Below are 20,174 nucleotides of genomic sequence, written 5' to 3'. Positions count from 1 at the left end.
ATCCATCATCCTCTGCTTCAATTACGTAAATTTGTCAAAATTAACTGTACATTATAAGAAGCATCCTTGCAAGAAAAGTAGTTCTAGACATGAAAAGAATTACTAATGGTCTTAAAGAAATGATACGAATTCAACATAACCTGTGGTGACTTTTCTTTTCGATTTTTTTATTAGTTTACAGCAGCTTCTCCCAAAGATGCTGAAGAATGGGTTCAGCAGCTGAAATTTGTATTACAAGGTAAGAGCCAACCAGTTGAACAAATCATTGAGACATTGAATGCTAAAGAACTGAATTATTTGAATTTTTTTATACAATGCTTTGAGAGTGACCAACACATTATATTTGATATTACTAGCTCTTTTATTATATAGCCCTTCACCAGTGCATATTTCCTACCACCAGTGTCCTCAGTTTCCCTCATGCCCTCCTCCGCCTGCCCCAGTCACATTTTATTCTCTGTCTCTCTCTCTTTCTTTTTTCTTTTAGACCCTGTGGTTTGCAATATTGTTACTGAAGGGGTATCATGCATATCACTTTTCCTCCTTTTAGTACCCAGTTCTTGTCCAGAGTGATCATTTTCAGCTACCATTGTCATATAAAATGATTGAATTTAAGAAGATAGTATATAATAGAGTTGTGACTTCATTCCCCTATATTAACTTAGGAAAAGGAGTTTTAGAATCTTTTAAAAAAATTGTCTCATGTTTGAATAGATATGGGGTCTGATATTATTCCTGAAGATGATGACGAAAGAGGAGAATTATATGATGATGTTGATCATCCTCTACCAGGTAGTAGAGCACCTGCCCTCAGTCAACCAATTGATGAAGAAATTTATGAAGAACTTCCAGGTATTTGTTTTCTGGAGATTCATTTAAATATTTCTGACTTTCTTAAGAATTTTAATTGTCATATATCTTCAAGTTGAAGATATATGAAGATCTTCAACCTGCATAGAAAATGGAATGCTATTAAGGACAAGGACAAAGAAAATCTTCAAAACTCTATCTAACGAAAAGGGTTCAGCTTGAGATATTTTAAATGAGTAGATGTACACTTATGGGAAGTGAGTAGAATGTTAAAATGAAGCAGATACAGTTCTAATCTCAAGGGACTTTTGGCTCATTAGCATTGTTTATGCTACATAATTTTTTAATTAAAAAATTGACTTGCCTTACAGTTTTTTCCACCAACTCACACATCATTTTTTATTTATACATCTTGGAATTTCCATTAACCAGAAGTTATATGCACACCCCATATGTCAACAACTTCTGCCTCATATATTCCTTTTTGCTGTAGTGTATTGCATTGTCTTGGAGGAATATTGTTGAACTATAAATGAAGGCATTTTGAGGCTGGATGTTTTCTTGATGTTATATCATCAATATGCATAAGTTTCCTTGGTCGACAGTTTCAGGCATGGTTTAATATTTATAGCCCTCAGTTTCTGATATTACATAAAATTAATGATGTATTCACTTATGTGACTTTAGTTAGAAGAGTCAATCTCAAACATAAACATAGGCATCTAAAACTAAATGGAATTTAGTTAAATTAAATGGAATATGAAAGCTTTAGGAATGACTGCATTACTAATATAGTAGGTTGAAGTAAACCTTTTGCTATTAAAAAATTAGTAATCAGTACTGAAGAGATGGTACAGTGGGGTAGGGCAGTGGCTTTGCAAGAGAACATCCCCGTCTCCCATAAAGTTTCCTGAACTTGCCAAGAGTAATTCCTAATCACAGAGCCAGAGTAACACCTAAGCATTGCCAGGTGTGGCCCTAACCTGTAAAAAACAAACGAGAATAAAAGGAATAAAAAGAAATGTAAGTGAGTTATAATTAACACTGTATCTGGAGAGGCTATTTTTTGTTGCATAAAACCATTAACAGGGCCTGAGAGATAGCACAGCAGTAGGGCATTTGCCTTGCATGCGGCCAATTTAGGATGAAGGTGAATAGATTCCCAGCATCCCATATGGTCCCCCAAACCTGCCAGGGGCAATTTCTGAGTGCAGAGTCGTGAGTAACCCTGAGCACTGCCAGATGCGACCCAAAAACAAACAAACAAGCAAAGAAAAAAACCACTAACAGCTTAGCATAAATCTTTAAAATTAAGTTCAGCCAGGTATGTAGCTCAGTGGTTGAGTACATGCCTTGTCATTTGAGTGCATAAAAGTTAAGTACATGTCTTGTGTGTTTGAGTCCTGGATTCAATTCTTGGGACCAATTATTTTAAAAGCTTAATATTTTAGATATTCTAATTAATATAAAAATGCCATTTCTATTTTATTTTCTTTTTTTGTTTGGTTTTGGTAGTATTCAGGTGGTACTCCTAGCTCTACACTCAGTAATCACTTCTAGTAGGTTTGGGGGATTATATGGAATACCAAGAATTGAACCCATGTCTGCCATATGCAAGATCAGTGCCTTTCATCCTGTACTATCTCATTGCTCAGAAGGCTATTTTTAATGAAATCAGTAGAGTATAGTGACTAGCACAGAGAATGGTCTTGCAAAAGTTTAAATTCTGGCTGTACCATTTTTGGGTCCAGTGGTAGAAGAGGATGAGTGAGCTAAAGCATCTAAAACTTTAAGCAAAGAGCTTGAATCTTAGCAAGCTTATAATAAGCTGTAACATTATATATTTTTGTATTGTATCTGGTATCTGGTAAATTCTATTTTTATGGTTTCTAAAATTCTTTTTCCACATATTTTATTTTAATGAAAGTGGATTACAATTCTTTCACAGTAATATTTTAGGTGTATAGTGATATTGAATCAGGGGTGTTCCCACAACCAATGCTGTATCTGGTAAATTCTTAAGTGCTTATTTAGAGATATAATAATGAGAATTTTCTGAATAAGAATTCATGGTAATATAATTATAAAATAATATAAAATATTGTAAAACATTCAAATTTGTATATGTTTTGTAGAGACAATGATTAGTATAAAATACACCTTTGTGAGAATTAGTAATTTACATATTCCATATTACATGATTCCATCTTAATGGAGCTATGTACATTTATAACCCTTCCCTTATTTATCTGAAGTAATTGGCATCAGTTATCTTAACTGGGGAATAAATTTTCTGCTAAGGCATACTGTATTATGAATGCAGTATTGTTTTTAAAATGTTCAAAAGATCTTGTAGGGTACACTATTTTTGCGGGCATGATATTATTGTCACATACATTTTATTCCTTTAGAAATCCCACAGTGAAGGCAGTATTAAGTTCCATTCATTCTTTTTCTGCTTTCTCCCAATAAAAACTAGGTCAGGAATAAAGAGAAAATATTTAGTCATTTTCAATAACAAAGACTCCAGGAAAGAAGATCTACTATAAGTCTTTTTTGTTTGTTTGTTTGTTTTTTTGTTTTTTTTGGGCCACACCTGGCAGTGCTCAGGGGTCACTCCTGGCTGTTTGCTCAGAAATAGCTCTTGGCAGGCACGGGGGACCATATGGGACACTGGGATTCGAACCAAGGATCAGCTGCTTGCAAGGCAAACGCTGCTGTGCTATCTCTCCGGGCCCCTACTATAAGTCACTTTAAATCTTAAAAATATGAAGCAATTTTTTATTTTCTCTCATGACAAATGTTCTTTATACTTTTCCTCTTCATCTTCTTCACCTTCTTTTTAGCCTGGTACCACCTAATTTTGGTAAATAACTGGTTACTTTTAATGTTGTCTTACTTCATTCTGTGGAATGGGAAGAATCTAAGCTGCTCTGGGCCTCTACTTGGGACCCCAATTGCTTTGAGGTTGATAGAACTTGCAACCCTGCCTCTGGGAAAAAAGTTGGTGGAGGCAGCTATGGAATGTCTAGCTCTGGGTTCTTTCTCCACGTGACTAAAGCTGCTTCAACATCTGCGTAGTTGAAGGCTGTCAAGTCTGAGTCAACCTCAACAGTGGAGATTTTTCTCAGTGAAAGCTCGAAAGTTATCTTTTGGAGTTAGTGATTTTCTTTAATTACATTTTAAAAGTAGAAAGGCACTTTGTTTCCCTTTTAAAATGATTTTTCATTCAGGATAAGAATTGAGCTCATTTCTTTTCCTACTGTAAAATGTGAATATGATTTTCAGAAGAGGTAAAAAGAAGTGGAAAACAATGTGTGAACATTTACCCAAAAATAGATTATTTTTCTAATTTTGTAAAAAGAACTATATCTTTTAAATCTGACTAGTTGAATTCCCAGAATTAATTAATACTACCATTGCAACAAAATTTTCTGTCACCTATATATAATTATATATATATATATATAATATATATACATATAGCCGGGTGTGACCCAAAAACTAAAAAAATAAAAATATATATATACATATATAAGTACTATATAACATATATACATATATATAACATATATACACATATATAGTTGGGAATAAACCCTCTTACTTAAAAGATGAAGCATACAAATGTATTTGTAGAAAAATTTAAGCATTCAATATGTTACTTTAATTCAAAGTTCTTTTTTTCTGTGAAAGTGAAGCACTTTCTCTAATAAATGTGTTGTTGTTGTTTTTTGTAATGTAAAATAAACCTGCAGTGTTTAAGTCTCAGGAGTAAGAAGAAGATGAAAACATTGTTTTAAAAATTGTATTGCAAAGTATCCCTTGAAAAATGGTTATAATTCTATGAGAGTGTAAATAGTTTCTTTGTAATTGTTTTTCAGTTAGAATATTCTAACTTTATTACAGTAGCTTCTCTTTAATTTCTTGTTTATTAATTTTTAACTAACTTCATGAAAGAATAAGAATAAATTTTTAGATTTCTTTGCATTTAGGGGATTTATACATCTAAAAAGAAGGGTTGAGAGAGAATGTAATTTCTGGGACATATTAAATGTATTTGGCTTTCCTTCAAATACCCACACTTTTATGTCTTATTTCCTAATAGTCAAGTGTGTTTACATTGTGAATGTAATTTCTGGGACATATTAAATGTATTTGGCTTTCCTTCAAATACCCACACTTTTATATCTTATTTCCTAATAGTCAAGTGTGTTTACATTGTGACATGACTATAGCATATTTGTGTTTGCACAACTAACATAGTGATCAAAGTATTTTATAAAATAGTAATGAGTTAATCTGGTTTAGTATAAGTTTTAGAAGTTACAACCCATTTTCATTAGAAATATTGCGGGTAGGGCCCGGAGAGATAGCACAGTGGCGTTTGCCTTGCAAGCAGCCGATCCAGGACCAAAGGTGGTTGGTTCAAATCCCGGTGTCCCATATGGTCCCCCGTGCCTGCCAGGAGCTATTTCTGAGCAGACAGCCAGGAGCACCAATGGGTGTGGCCCAAAAACCAAAAAAAAAAAAAAGAAATACTGGGGGTAGGGCAGAGAGACAGCCTACAGGCGTTAAGGTGCTGGAGTTGCAGAAGGCTGTCCTGGATTATTTGCTGAGCAAAGCTGGGTATAGTTTAGAAATTCTCCCACCCCTAAATAAATACAGAGGGCCATTTTTAATTTTGAGCCTTGAAGGGGGCATTAGTTTTTGGAAAATTATGAAGAAATCAACCTTACTTGTTCTTCTTTTCTAGTTATCCTGTCATTTGCTTTTATTTTCTCTTTAATACTACTAAGTTATCCAGCAGAAACAAAACATAAAGATTTTTCTAAATGAGTAGAATTGTCCCAACTTAAAAAGAATGATAATCACCCATTAACTCTGTAGCCTTTATTGGGATTGTGTTTGAAAATCTTCTGGCAACTGGGCCAGAGAAGAGAGGCAACATGAAATAAAAAGAAATTCCTAATTTTATTAGCCTATTTTATAAAGCATTAATTTATATTTTTTACTATAATGACAAATTGAACTATATGATTCTGTTGGTAGGAAGACAAACACATTTTTGTGACTTAGAGAAATATCACTGGTTCTCAAGTAGGGAAGATTCAGGCTTCCTAATGTACATTTAAAGAGTTATGTCTGATGACTCTTGATTGTTACAACTGGTATATGGAAGTTTGAGGCATGGCAAGCATCTAGAGGGCAGAGAACAGAGATGCTGCTAAACAGCTCATGGGCAAAAAGTTCCTTTCCCTGGAAACAGAGAATTATTTGGCCCAAAATGTCACTAGTGCTGAAGTTGAAAAGTTCTGGAATGTGCTCACTTTGGCAGCACATATACTAAAATTGGAAAAGTCCTGGAATAGGAATATAAAAGAAAACTTCAATTCATTTATTTTTATTTATATTTATTTTGGGGGTTTGGACCATACTCAGCTGTGCTCATAGCTTACTCCTGGCACTGCACTAGGGATCATTCCTATCAGTGCCCAGCGGACCATATGTATTGTCCATAATAAACCTGGATTTGGTGCATAGAAGGCAAAAACCTTACCTGCTGTACTATCTCTCCAGTACCATCATTCTTTAAATCTATTTACAAACAGTATTTGTTCACAAGGGAAGATCTGAAATATTGCTGACGTGCAGAAAAGTTTGATAGAAGTCACCCCTACCCTAGGTAAATATTAGTAGTCTGATAGGCATCTTTTTGTTCATTTTTTCCACTTATAAAGATATAATTGCATGTAGACTTTAAGGATTGGATACTTCTCTTTCCACTCTCCTTTTATCCTCTTTCATTCCTACTATTACCTCTCTCCATTTTTCATTTGTTTTTTTCCTTTCTCTACCCCATCTTTTTCTTTTGCCCTTTCTTTTCTATGGCTCATTGCACAGATACTCCAGAGCAACTGTTAAGTGCTGGCACTGTCCCCCAGTGTGGGGCTAGCCTTCCACACCCCACACCCCCATTCTTATCCCCTTTATGGCCAGAGCCGTGACTTCCTGATGTATATCTCCTCTGTTTATAGTTTTATGTTCCATAAGTTTGTCATCTTTGCTTTTCAGGAATCTATCTTCAAGATAAACAGTGTGTTGTACACTGTTTCCTTCTTGCCAATCTTCTGCACTTGCCTTCCTCTTTTCCACCTTTTCTTTGCTGCCCTGCATCTTACACCCTGAACAGCCATTGCTAAAGGACCTTGGAGGCAAATGTATTTTGCTTTTAATTTCATCTCTTCCCTTCACTCTTGTACTTCTTTATTTGTTTTGAAGTCAGACTCAACTGTGCTTAGAGTTTAATCCTGGCTCTGCCCTCAAGGTTCACTCATCATGAGCTTGAGGGGATTTTATGAAGTGCTGGGGGATAGAACTCTTTATACTATCTTTCCAGCATTTCCCTTTTACTTTTGGAGAGAAGAAAAATGAGCACAGAGGTAGGGAGATATCAAGAATATAAAAAATAGTAGTATAACATAGAAATAAATCAGTAACTTCAGCAAACTACCAATTACTTCTACATGAACTTTTTATAAATTAAACAATGAGATAAATTTAGTTTATTTAACAATTGCAATATCATCTGGAGCATAATAAAGCATCTCTAAATTCTGTCTTGTTTAGAGGAGGGAGAAGAGAAAGACAATGGAAAGTGCATGTTAAAATTTCATAATAAAAAGTTGGAGGGATGGCTTAATGGTTTGAGTGCATAAGTTTCAAGTATGAAAAGTCTTGGTTGAAATATTTGAGCATGGTGCCTGAGTAATGATGGGGGCAGCCTTCTTGCACCAGGTTGAGAGGAGCCTGAGCACTGCTGGGTGTGGCTCATAAACCAAAATAAACAAAAATTTTAGACTAAGTACTAAACAGGTAAAGGGCATTCAATCTTGGGATTCCCAAATCAGCAGAGGGAAATGTAAATATGACCAAAAGAAAATGTTGTTGTTGTTGTTATTATTATTGTTTGGGGGTCAAACCCGGCAATCTCAGGGATTACTCCTAGCTCTGTACTAAGGAATCACTGTATTTTTCGTACTATAAAGACGCACCCCTCCCCCCCCAAAAAAAATGATGGGGGAAAATGTGTGTCTTATGGAGCAAATGTTACCTGGAGCTTCAGAATGAGGAATTCTTGGGGTTCCCAGAAAACTAGAAGAGTACTTGAAACTTAAACTCGCTCATTTGTTAATGGCAGACAATGATTCTTAATGTCACATTGACTGCTGTTCACTTAACATGGTTGAAATATTATTCTGTTATAGATTATTATATAACCTAACCCTACACCATTTGCTTTAGAATATTTTTTCTTGTGTATTTTATGGTCAGGTGTGTTTTATAAAGTGAAAAATGCGATAACTCCTGGTGGTTTAGAAGACCCTATGGGATTTTGAGGACTGAATCTGTATTGGCTGCATGGAAGACAAGTGCCTTGCCCATTGTCATATTACTCTAGCCCTGAAAAAATAGTTTTAATCTGGAAATGGCCAGGTATTTAAAAGAATTCAGGTGGTTGTGTTACTTATGGCTGGTTCTGTCCACAACTAATATGCTCCTCCAGGCACTTCCAGGAGCAATCTTTTGAGTATTGCAGTGTGTACATCAAAAAGCAAAAGGCAAAAAATATTTGGAAATAAGGGAAGATGTGGTAAGACTAATGCCCAGTATAAAAGGAGCTTAGTCTTTCCATAAATCTTTTGTGAATAGATGAATCTATGAATGGACAGAAATTGTCAAATTGTATTTTTAGCAAAATTTTTCTTCAAATATATATATATATATATATCATCTAATGTATATACATATAGAAAACATAGGAATTTTCAAAGCAAAGGAGTGGAAATAAATATACCAGGCAATCCTCTCCAAAGAAAACTGCTATATTAGATAATATAAAATTTAAGACATAAAATAATAATAGAACCACAGAACAGTGATGTACATATAAGAAATAAATGGAAAAAATCTTAAATGTACCTAACTACATAATTCTGCAATCCATAAAGCAAAAAATAATTTATAATACAAATTTGAAAATCCTCATAGTAGATTTTAATCTACTGGCTTTACAAATTGATAGATTGAAGAGACAAGGAATTAATAAAGCTATAAAATATTTGAGCAAAAAATTAAGATCTAATATATAAAGAAATAAGTATTTTAGTACACAGAATATTCATGGTAATTAACTCTATGTGAGTTCACATGAGATATCAGCAACTTTCAGTGCTGTCTATTAGACTCTGCTCTTTAATAACATGAAATTTAATTGAAATTAGAACTTAAAAATAAAGGAAAATCAGCAAAGGTAGTTTAAAAAATATAAGTATTCCTGTAGTTGTAGGCTGAAAAAATAATCTTCTAAGGAGATTTTTATTAAAATAATAACTCTGTGAAAAATGATAAAAATATACACATTTGGGCCTGGAGAGATAGCACAGCAGTGTTTGCCTTGCAAGCAGCTGATCCAGGACCTAAGGTGGTTGGTTCAAATCCCGGTGTCCCATATGGTCCCCCGTTCCTGCCAGGAGCTATTTCTGAGCAGACAGCCAGGAGTAACCCCTGAGCACCGCTGGGTGTGGCCCAAAAACAAAAACAAACAAAAAAAAATACACATTTCTGAAAGTCAATAAAATAGCACAATAAAAAGTTGTGAAGTTGTGCTTTATATCATAGTTAGTTGGATATAATATACATTTTTTTTAATTTTTATTTTTATTATAATGGCTTATATTTCTTTCACAGTAGTATTTTAGGTACATATCAACACTGAATCAGGGGAATACCCATCACCAAATTTGTCCTCCCCCCATCCCAGTTCCCCTTCTGCAACCCATATACCCCACCATCACTCCCTGGACTGCTAGAGCAGGTGGTCCCCTCTTTGACCAGCTCATTATTAGTGATCATATATCTGTTTGGTCCTGGTACCCTCCCCTGTCTCCCCCTCTATTTAAGAAGTGGAGCTTGTTAAATCATTTTTAAAAATACATTTTTAAATAATGAGAGCTGAGAGAGATATCTAGGGAAAAAGACTGAATAATAAGTGGTTAAAATTATGAAGGAATGGAACCTTTTATAAGAGAAAAAATAGAATCACTAGAAATTATTTATGGTTTTGAATTTTTAACCACTAAATTGTATGTTTGCAAATTCACCGATTTTTATTTACAATGCTTAGGACAATAATAAAAACTCTGAGCCAGAAAATAAACAAATGTCTAACATACTAATCTGGCCAAAATGCTAAAGTTATAAAGTCGGAAGAAAAAGGCCACTAATGGGACTGGCTATCAAGATTTTTCTGTGATTCTGTGGTAGTACAGTGGGTCAGGTACAGTGCTTGCATACAGTGGTTCTGGAGACTTGCCAGGAGTGATTCCTGAGAGCAGAGCCAGGAGCTCTGAGTCCTGAGCACTCCTAGGTGTGGCCCAAAATACAAATAAACAACCCCAAAAATATGCAAAGATGTTTCAATGATCCTTAGATGAAGATTCCCCAAACTGTGTCAGGTGGTCAGATATTCATAGTGTAGGCTTTATATCTATAGGTAACTTGGGTCTTTATTTTGTAGCGTATTCCCCAGGTCTTAACAATTTATTTCAAAGTTTGGTTTCTTCTCAGACATTTTAGCAGTCTTCGTTTTACAGACTGGATTTGCTTTCTATGTAGAATATAAACAGATCAAAGCCTGCTTTTGTTTTTTTTAACTCCTTCAGAATATAAAATGTAATAAAATTTGGTCCTCTCTCTTCCTTTCTCCCTCCCCCCTCTCCCTTGATTTCTCTCTCTCTCTCTTTCTCTCTCCCTCTCTCTTGCACATCTGTAAGGACCCACTGCATCAGACTTCTCCGGCTTTGCAGTTATGTCAACTGGGATATTAATTTATTCAGCTGCTGACTTAAAGCAGTGACTAATAGGAATGGACGAGTTCCACAAAGTGCCAGTGATAAGACAAGCCTTCTTCATATCTGGCCTAGTGAGTGCTCCAGTTAAGGGTGAAACCTTCAGCAAAATGAGGAACATCTGGTGGAACTTAATTAAGGTTAAGTTAGATTCTACCTTAATTATGTTTTCATATAAAACATTCTTTCATAGGTTTTTTTTTCTCTTTGTTAGTATGTCACTAGAATTGAGGGGGCAGGGAAGAGTTCCACTGATTGGACCCAGGACCTCATATATAGTTATTATCATTCTTATAAAGAAATAATTCCTTCTGCCTACCCATTTTATTGTTGTTCTATAGCACTGTTGAGATAACACTTTGTTTAGATGGTGAGTGGCATTTCTGAGCTATCTAAGGAATCAGATCCCAAAACTCTCTGCCTCCTTGTCAGGACTCTCAGGATCCCTGTTCAAAGAGCTACAGCTGGTTTCTCTTTATAAGAGCTCCTGGAAGAGATCATTTTGAGGTCATTGCACCCCTGGTCTCTTCACCTGCTCACTCTGGTGCTCTCTTCACCTGCTTACCTGCCATTATGGTTTTCTCTCTTTATCCCTTATTAAAATACCTTCCTCTGTGATACCAATGCCAAAAACACATTCATCTCTGGCAATTTTATTTTATTTACCATTCCTTTCTTTTTGAAAATCCTCTTTTCCCTTGACTGTTCTATTTATTTGTTACATATAATATTAGTAAATAGATATCTCAGTTGTTTTAGGAGTCTCGGTTCTTGATGTTGCCAATTTTTTAAAATTGTTTTATAACTTTTATAATTTTTTAAAAATGTTGGAGCCTTTTTGTTTCTGACTTGTCTATTCTTATCAGTTTCTTGACATTATGCATTTAATTGATTTAATAAATACTGGATTCTATTCTAGCTGTTGGAAGTTCAGAAATAAGAAAAATGGGGCCCAGAGTAGTAGTAGTAGTAGTACAGCAAAGAAAGCATTTACCTTGTTCATGACCAACCAAGGTTCTATCCATGAGATCCCATATAGTCACCAAGGAATTACCAGGAGTAATTCCTTAATGCAGGGCCAGGAAGAAACCCTGAGAACTTCAAGGTGTTGCCCCTCACTCCCCTAAAAAATGTGTGACTATGAAGATAATTACAGATTCTAGTCATTGCTGATGGTGAAAGGTAACTTATCTTCTATAGTCAAGGAAGAAATGACCCATATGGTCCCCCAAGCCAGAGAAGTAACCCCTTAGTGTCACCGGTGTGCCCCCCCAAAAGAGGTGATCTTTAATCTGACTTCTTGAGGGGTCAAAAAGATAATACAGCAGGTGAGACTCTTGCCTTTCCTATGGCCAACCTTGGTTCTATCCTCAGTATCCTGTATTGTCCCTCCACCCCAGACTGCCAGCCAACCAGGAGTGAGTGCAAAGCCAGGAGTAAACTCTGAGCACAATAGAGTGTGGATCCAAACAAAACAAAACAAAACAAAACAAAACAAAAACCTGATCTCTTGGATAAATTTGGTTAGAATGAAATGCCACATAAAACAGCTTCCAGGAAGAGAAAGAATGAAGTGCAAAGGCCCCAAGGCTGGAGAATGTTGTTTGTTCAGGAATAAGAAAGGATTGAGGTTAGAATAAGATGGAAATAGGTGGAAGTTACATCAAGTAGGGCCCTTTATTAAAAATCAGACCCATGGAGGTAAGGCATTTGCCTTGCATGCAGAAAGATAGTGGTTCGAATCCAGGCATCCCATATGTTCCCCTGAGCCTGCCAGGAGCAATTTCTGAGTGTAGAGCTAGAGAGTAACCCCTGAGTGCTGCCAGGTGTGACCCCCAAGAAAAAAAAACAAAACAAAAACAAAATAAAAATTGATCCCAAACTGATTAATAGTCTTGTATACCTAGGTGATACTTGAAAAAGGTGTCCTGGATTGCTAATATAAGTCTACTTGTATACATCATATGATGTTTAATGGTTCTATGTTAAGAAAAAATGTATTTGAAAGGCTCTTACTCTCTTACACTCAACTTTTATACTTTACAGTATGAGTGTATGTCCATGCATGTGCTTAGAGTAACATAAGACATCTTCACTGAGAAGCCAATTCATAGAAAGAGTTTAAGATGGTATGATCATAGCTAATACTTAATGATCATAGCTAACACTTGTCTAAGTATTATCTTACTAGCATGAATATTTTGTGGCACTGAAGTAACTATCTTTATTTTTGCAGTTAAGGAAACTAAAGTATAGAAATGACTTATTTAGAATTACAAGATAGGGAATTTATCTAGGTACTTAGGAGTTTAAATTCTTAGTAACTTAACAGAGAAACATGGTATGGGTGATTTTGTCCTTAGCTATGAAATAGACATTTACAGATTCACATGTATATAAAGCCAGAAAAGATCATACTCCAACCAAATCTTATCTCACACTTGACCTCTCCTTTGAATTCTGATTACACATTCAAACTGACTTCTGACCAACTGCTATCTGAGAAAATATCTTACCTTCTAATTGTCATCCATCCTCCTTCTTTTTTGTTTCTAACAGAAGTACCAATTATATGTTTTTTAAAAAAAAAGGATAAAACTAGGCCAGGGCAATAGTACAGCAGACAGAGTATTTGCCTTGCATTTGGCTAATGTGGATTTAATCCCCGGCATCCTATTTGGTTGTTTCTCCTACCCTCTAAGCACTACCAGGAGTAATTTCAGAGCTAGAGCTACAAGTAACTCCTGAGCACCATTAGATGTGACACCACCCCCCAAAAAAAGAAGTCAAACTGACATATTACTAGTGCATATGCCTCCAATACACCCTGTACCCCTAGCTCTTCATTCAGACTTTATGATTTCTCACTTGGATCTTACTAAGGCCATGTCAGTGTTCTACTCACTTCCTCTGTGTGTTTGTGATCAGATCTATGTGTGTCTATCCATCTGTATCTATCCCATATACCACCAAATCAGCCTGTAACTTAGACACTTCTTTTTTCTCTTTTCATTTTTTAAATTACTTTATTTAAACATTGTGGTTACAAAGTCATTTGTGATTGAATATCAGTCATACAATGTACCTTTACCAGTGTCCATATCCTACCACCTGTGTCCCCAGTTTCCCTTCCATCCTTTCCCCCTTCCTGCCTGTGGGCAGACATTCTCTCTCTCTCTCTCTCTCTCTCTCTTTCTCTCTCTCTCTCTCTCTCTCTCTCTCTCTCTCTCTCTCTCTCTCTCTCTCTCTCTCTCTCTCTCTCTCTCTCTCTCTTCCTCCCTCCCCCCCTCTGTCTCTCAGTCTTTTTTTGTTTTTGTTTGCTTGTTTGTTTTGGTTTTTGGGCCACATCCAGTGATGCTCAAGGGTCACTCCTGGCTCTGTGCTTAGAAATTGACCCTGGCAGGCTCAGGGGACCATGTGGGATGCCGGGAATCAACCACTGTTGGTCCCAGGTTGGCCTCCTGCAGGGCAAACGCCCTACAGCTGTGCTATCTCTCCAGCCTCTCTTCCTTTTTAGACACTGTGATTTGCACTCTTGTTACTGAAGGGGTACCATATACATCACTTATCTCCTTTCAGCATCCAGTTATTATCCAGAGTGATCAGTTCCAACTATCATTGTCATAGTGGGCCCTTCTCTACCCTAACTGCATTGTTCCACTATTTATGACAAGCATCCTACCATGGACTGGTCCTCCTGGCCCTTGTCTCTATTGTCTCTGGATATTTTTGCCACACTGTCTTTTTCTTAGTGCCTTGCACTAAACCAATGTGACAGATTACTGATTCATTAAAAACAAAAATTTATATAGCATGGAGTGAAAACTTTGGGATAATTCCCAAAGTTTATCCAAGTTTATCATCTCACGCAGTCTATATCCTAACATACTTTCTAGTATTGTCTTTAAGATAGAGGGTATTGAGAGTATGATGATCCCCTTTCTTCACATGAGCATAATTTAATCAGAGAAACAGAAACAAGTATATGAATTAAAGATAGAAAGCCAGTAAATCTAAATGTATAGATAGATCTATCAACATTTTCTATACAGCTGTCTGTCTCATATTCTTACAAGTTCCAAAATCCAGTAGGATTTGGATGTATTTTCCTCTCCACATTATTGTAGAACTTCATAGTCACTTATCAGAAATTATTAAAAATCTTTGTTAATTTTATACCATTTATATCATATTTTACCTTATATGTAACATTGTTATATAGTGTTGTTATAAGTAGCATTTTCCCTAAACTAATTTGAGTGTAACCTTTGTGGTAATTTATTTATTTACTTTATTAGAAACAGTTAAAGTGCTCTTGAGAGCTTGCCTTTGGGGCACAATATACAATTTATGAATAAAGAATATTATAGTACTGACTACAATATATCATTTTGCATAATACTAAACACAGGATTATAATAGCATACCTTCTATCATTCTGGACATTAACATCTTTATCAGTAATTATTTCATATAATTCCAGCACACATTTAAATAATTATCTATTTATAAACTAACTTAGTATATATACATATATACATATATGTGTATTAAGCACATCACACAATTTATAAATCTCAGCTAGGGATATATCTCAGCAGTAGAGTACTTGTTTATGTGAGGCTGTAGGTTTATTTTACAGTACATGCATGCACGCGCTCACGCGCGCACACACACACACACACACACACACACACACACACACACACACACACACACACCAATCACAAAAGCCTAGGTCTTTTTTTCCTCTTTCTCCTCTTTTTTTTTTTTTTTAAAGCTTTTTTGTTTTGTACTTTGAACCACTCTGGTGATATTCAGGGGTTACTCCTGGCTTTGCACTCAGGAATTACTCCTGGTAGAACTGGACCATATGTAATGCTAGGAACTGAACTCAGGTTGAGCTTGTGCAAAACAAGTACCTTACTCTCTATACTATCACACCAGACCCCAAAAACCTAGTTTTCTTTTTTTTTTTTTGTCTCCTTACATACCTTTACCTGTGTGAGTATTTCCACGGGTGTCCCCAGTTTCCTCCTGCAATCCCCCCTGCCTGTCTCTGTGGCAGACATTCTTCTCCTTCTATTCCTTCTTCTTTTCCTCTGCCTCTTATTTCTCCTCCTCCTCCACCTCCACCTCTTCTTTTTCTTTCTCCTCCTCCTTCTCTACTTTTTCTCTTTTAGACACTGGTTTTCAGTATTGTTATTGAAGAGGTATTGTGTATATCATTTTATTTCTTATATATCCAGTTCTTACCAGAGTGATCTGCCCTAATTGCACTCCCCTGCTCTTTGTGGCAAGCTTCCTGGCCCTTCCAAGTCCTCCTGGTCCTCATCTCTATTGTTTTGGGATTATCATTCTACCTTGTTTATTTGTTTGTTTGTTTGTTTTTGTTTTTGGGCCACACCTGGTGATGCTCAGGGATGACTCCTGGCTATGCGCTCAGAAATAGCTCCTGGCTTGGGGGATCATATGGGATGTTGAGGGATCAAACCGAGGCTTGTGCCACTGCTCTGGCCTTGAATACTACTTTTTTAAATTGTATATCACACAAATGAGTGTGATCATCTTTGTCTACAAAACCTAGTTCCTTAAAACATATTTTTTTCTATTATAGCTCTGAAATATTGAATGGCTTCCCATTGCATAGAGAACCAGCCCATGGTTCTTATCTTGACATCAGCAAGTGACCAGCCCTAGACTTGCACACCTAGTGAGTCCTTGTGGCCCTACAAGCACTGTAGCTTAGTTTCAACAGACTGACTAACTTTTCACTCTTTCCCAGACATTCCATACTTTCCTAGCCTTGCTTTTTTTGATCTATACACTGCATTTGTGGGGAATACTTTCCTCTTATTTCATTTTCTTTCTGGGCCCAAATTAAATCCCATCCCCCAGGATAGCCTCATCCATCCATTCATATGCTAAGTGACCTTGCCTCAGAATTTCTGTAGCACTATTCATTTGTAAACTAATCACACACACCTTTGTAACAGCTCTTGTTAGTACCAACTGTTCTAACATGTAAACTTGTGTATGAGTATTTTACTTGAGATTGTTTACTCATCAGGCAAGTAAATGGGTGGGCCTTTGGAGCTTATTATTTTACAAGCTCTTTAAGGACAGGGATGAAACCTTGTATTCTTGGCATCATCCCCCAGAGCACTTAGAAAAGTGTTCCCCTCCTAAGAAGTTAATAAATAATACCTGGATAATATGGTTTTTTTGTTAGAGGGGCTTGTTAGTTTAATTAAAAGGAACTCTCTCTCTCTGTGAGGATTCTTTTCCTAATAACACCAATTATAGCAGAATCCTGAAAGAATGATTAGACTAAACAGTATGCTATCAATGATATATTGAAATATGGCTGATCCCCAAAACTTCATTAAAATCTAACATTACTGTTCCTGTGGGCATAGTCTCAAATAAATAAACTTAAGAAATATAATACATAGAGTGACAAAAGCTCTACTATCATCAATCTTTTGTACCATTAAAGATAGATCATCTGCGGTGAGCAACAGGCCCAACTTGAGTTACCAGTTTTCTCTGGTGGGTTAGTCATCTCAAGCAAGGCATTTTCCAGGAAATGACATTCTGTGCTTCCATTCATCTATTAAAGACATGAGGTAAAGTAAGTCTAAAGAGCACAGGATTCAGACTAGGATTGCTAAATGCTGACATAGCAAGAACTAAAGCTAAAAGAACTTAAGGTAAACTCTATATGAAAAGTTTCTTAAGCAGCTTAAAGAATAATGAATCACAGGTTAGAAATCAGTGATTAGAGAGATGCTTGAAGATCATTTAAAAATTCATTTCTAGTGGGCTTAGGAGAGTCTTCAGGGGGTCTAAGAAGAGAAAGGCTCTGGTTAGAAATCTGTTTGCTCCTCCTGATTCCAACTTACATGAAGTTACATAAAGCCTTTTGTTTTCCTTCTTTGCTCCACACCCTATCCTTCAGTTAAGTGAGTTCCTCTGCTCTGCTCACTGTCTCTGTTCTGCTTTGACTTCACTTGACTGCACTCTGAAACACCAGCTCACCTCTTTCCGATTACATCCCTTACATCTCCATTCTTTCTTGAAAGTTAGCCTGATGAGGTCTATCAAAATAAAGTTAAACTCATAACAAGATTTTATTTAGCTTAATTTGTACCTATTCTAAAATGTAATATCTTCTCCTATTACTTAAAATATGTCTATAAAAGAGAGTGACCCCAAACATATTCCCTTTTAGACTCTTTAAATAGTCTTTCAGGCATGGATGGGGGGGGGGGGGAACAAAAATAAATAAATAAAGTCTTTCAAATTCTTTAAAAATCTAGACCAGTTGTTCTGTTTATTATGTCCTGAGAATTCAACAAATATTGCTGAATTCTCAGCAGTATTCAAAGATTCTTTGAAGAGAGCACTAAAAATTCCAATACAGAAACTAAAAAGAAAAGGTGAAAAAAATGAAACAAAAATGAAAGTATAAGGGCCGGAGTGATAGCGCAGTGGTAGACATTTGCCTTGCATCTGGCTGAGCCAGGATGAACCTGGGTTCTACCCCCCAGCATCCCATATGGTCCCCTGAGCCAGGAGTGATTTCTGAGCTCATAGCTAGGAGTAACAAAAACAAACAAAAAGAACTGAAAATACCCTACTCTCATATAAGCAGTATAAGTTTATAGAATGTCTGCAATTAATTATTCATGCAAGGAATGTTCCATGTCAGACACTATAGTAAATATCCTTATGCAGCCTTGACCAATATAACTTAGAGTTTGCTAAAGAGACTAATAAAAAAAAAAGATGAAAGCTAAATTTAGGTCATAGTTCACATATCTGAAAGGTTACTCTTCCATTACTCTTCGGTGAGTACTCTGATTATGAGAGTAAAACAATGATGGTCACGGAATTTGGGAAATGAAAACCCTTTGAAAAAAAAAAAGTTTAGAAGAAGTAGCTCTTGGTTTATTTGGAAGAGGCCAGGCAAATAGAATGCTCATGCTTGGAGAAGGAGAAAACTGTATAGGAATAGAATTAAAAGTTAGCAAGAAACTACCATGCTCCATCACATTTAGGATGTGTGTGTGTGTGTGTGTGTGTGTGTGTGTGTGTGTGTGTGTGTGTGTGTGTGTTTCTTAGCAACCACAAAAACAATAAAAGGTTTTCCAAAAGAAATTGTGGAAGAAACTCTATTGCTTGAATCATTAAAAACCAGATGGTCTTAAGTCTTGGAAAATATTCACATGAAATCAGTCTTTCTTACTAGGTGAAAGCAAAGGGAACAGACTAGAACAATTTGTGTTTGAGTCTCTAGCTTAACCATGCTATGAAACTAGAGATTTACATCTCCATGGACTTTTTCTTCATTTCTTAACTCTTCTCTGTGCTCTCAATAGCATTCCATGTTGGCTTCTATTAGAGCTGGCCACACAGGAATTAGCTATTTAACCCAGTCTTTTCTACTGACTCCAACTATTGCAAGCTTACAAGGTTTTCTTCCGCCCTTGCGGGAGTGCTCTGTGCCCTGGCTTCTGAAAATGTTCCTGCACAATGGTTTTGTATTTGCTTCTGCCAAGCCCAGGAGTTTCCCAATTTTCATGTTTAATTTCTTGGTTTGGGAATATCTCACTTGAGGAGTGGATATATATGTATTCACTATGAAATGACAAAGTTATTCATGACTGGTATTTCAGCATCAATCCCTTCACCAGTATCCATTTCCCTTCACCAATGCCCCCCTAAACCTCATTTACCTCCCACCAGTCTGCTTCTACAAGAGGAGCTATTTTTTTTAATATATAAATTTTTTCACTGTGGCTTTACAGGATTTTTGCTGATAGGGTCAGTTTTAACTCACGTTGCGTAGGTTTGCAGTTTTGATTTCTCTATTCCCCTCCGCTCAATGCAGTCCAGGGTCTTGGAAAGACAAAAATCTTCTTTGTGCCTTTCCTTTGCTGCAGGGCCAAGGTGTGTCTCTTCTAGCTCTTTGCTACTCCTTTGTGTCCTTTATCTCTAAGTGTGTTAAAAGTCCAGTCTAACCCCACCCTGCAAATAGTCACTTGCTACTTTGAGCAAGATCCATTTCAGTTTAGTCAATTCTAAGCTAGAGGTTGAGTTTCTAATGACAAATAATAGATTATTGCAAAAATGCTACTGTAGAGACATGATTTTGTTTATAAGGATTTGATTTATAAACTTTAGTTCAAGTCAAATAAATAAAACTTTTAGTTTTATTTTATAAATGAAACATGATAGGCAAGCTTCTATATAAGATTTCTAATCTCCTGGGACCGGAGAGATAGCATGGAAGGTAAGGCATTTGCCTTTCATGCCCCGGCATCCCATATGGTCCCCCATGCCTACCAGGGGCAATTTCTAGCTTCCAGATGTGACCCAAAAACCAAAAACCTGAGGCTGGAGAGATAACACAGTGGCTGTTTGCTGTGCAAGCAACCAATCCAGGAC

General features: G+C 36.3%; 1 protein-coding gene across 1 annotated transcript in view; it reads left to right on the top strand.

Annotated features, from left to right (window-relative positions):
* Positions 1-20,174, top strand: part of SKAP2 (src kinase associated phosphoprotein 2) — a 193,115-nt gene that overhangs the window by 130,305 nt on the left and 42,636 nt on the right. Inside the window, exons 8-9 of the mRNA XM_049782000.1 lie at positions 175-238; positions 715-852. Coding sequence (XP_049637957.1) covers positions 175-238; positions 715-852 — 202 coding nt within the window. The remainder of the gene's footprint in view (positions 1-174; positions 239-714; positions 853-20,174) is intronic.

Source organism: Suncus etruscus, chromosome 10 (assembly GCF_024139225.1).
Source record: "Suncus etruscus isolate mSunEtr1 chromosome 10, mSunEtr1.pri.cur, whole genome shotgun sequence".
In the NCBI taxonomy this organism is placed as follows: domain Eukaryota; kingdom Metazoa; phylum Chordata; class Mammalia; order Eulipotyphla; family Soricidae; genus Suncus; species Suncus etruscus.
Note: the sequence above shows the minus strand (reverse complement) of the source record. Positions and strands in the feature narration are given on the sequence as shown.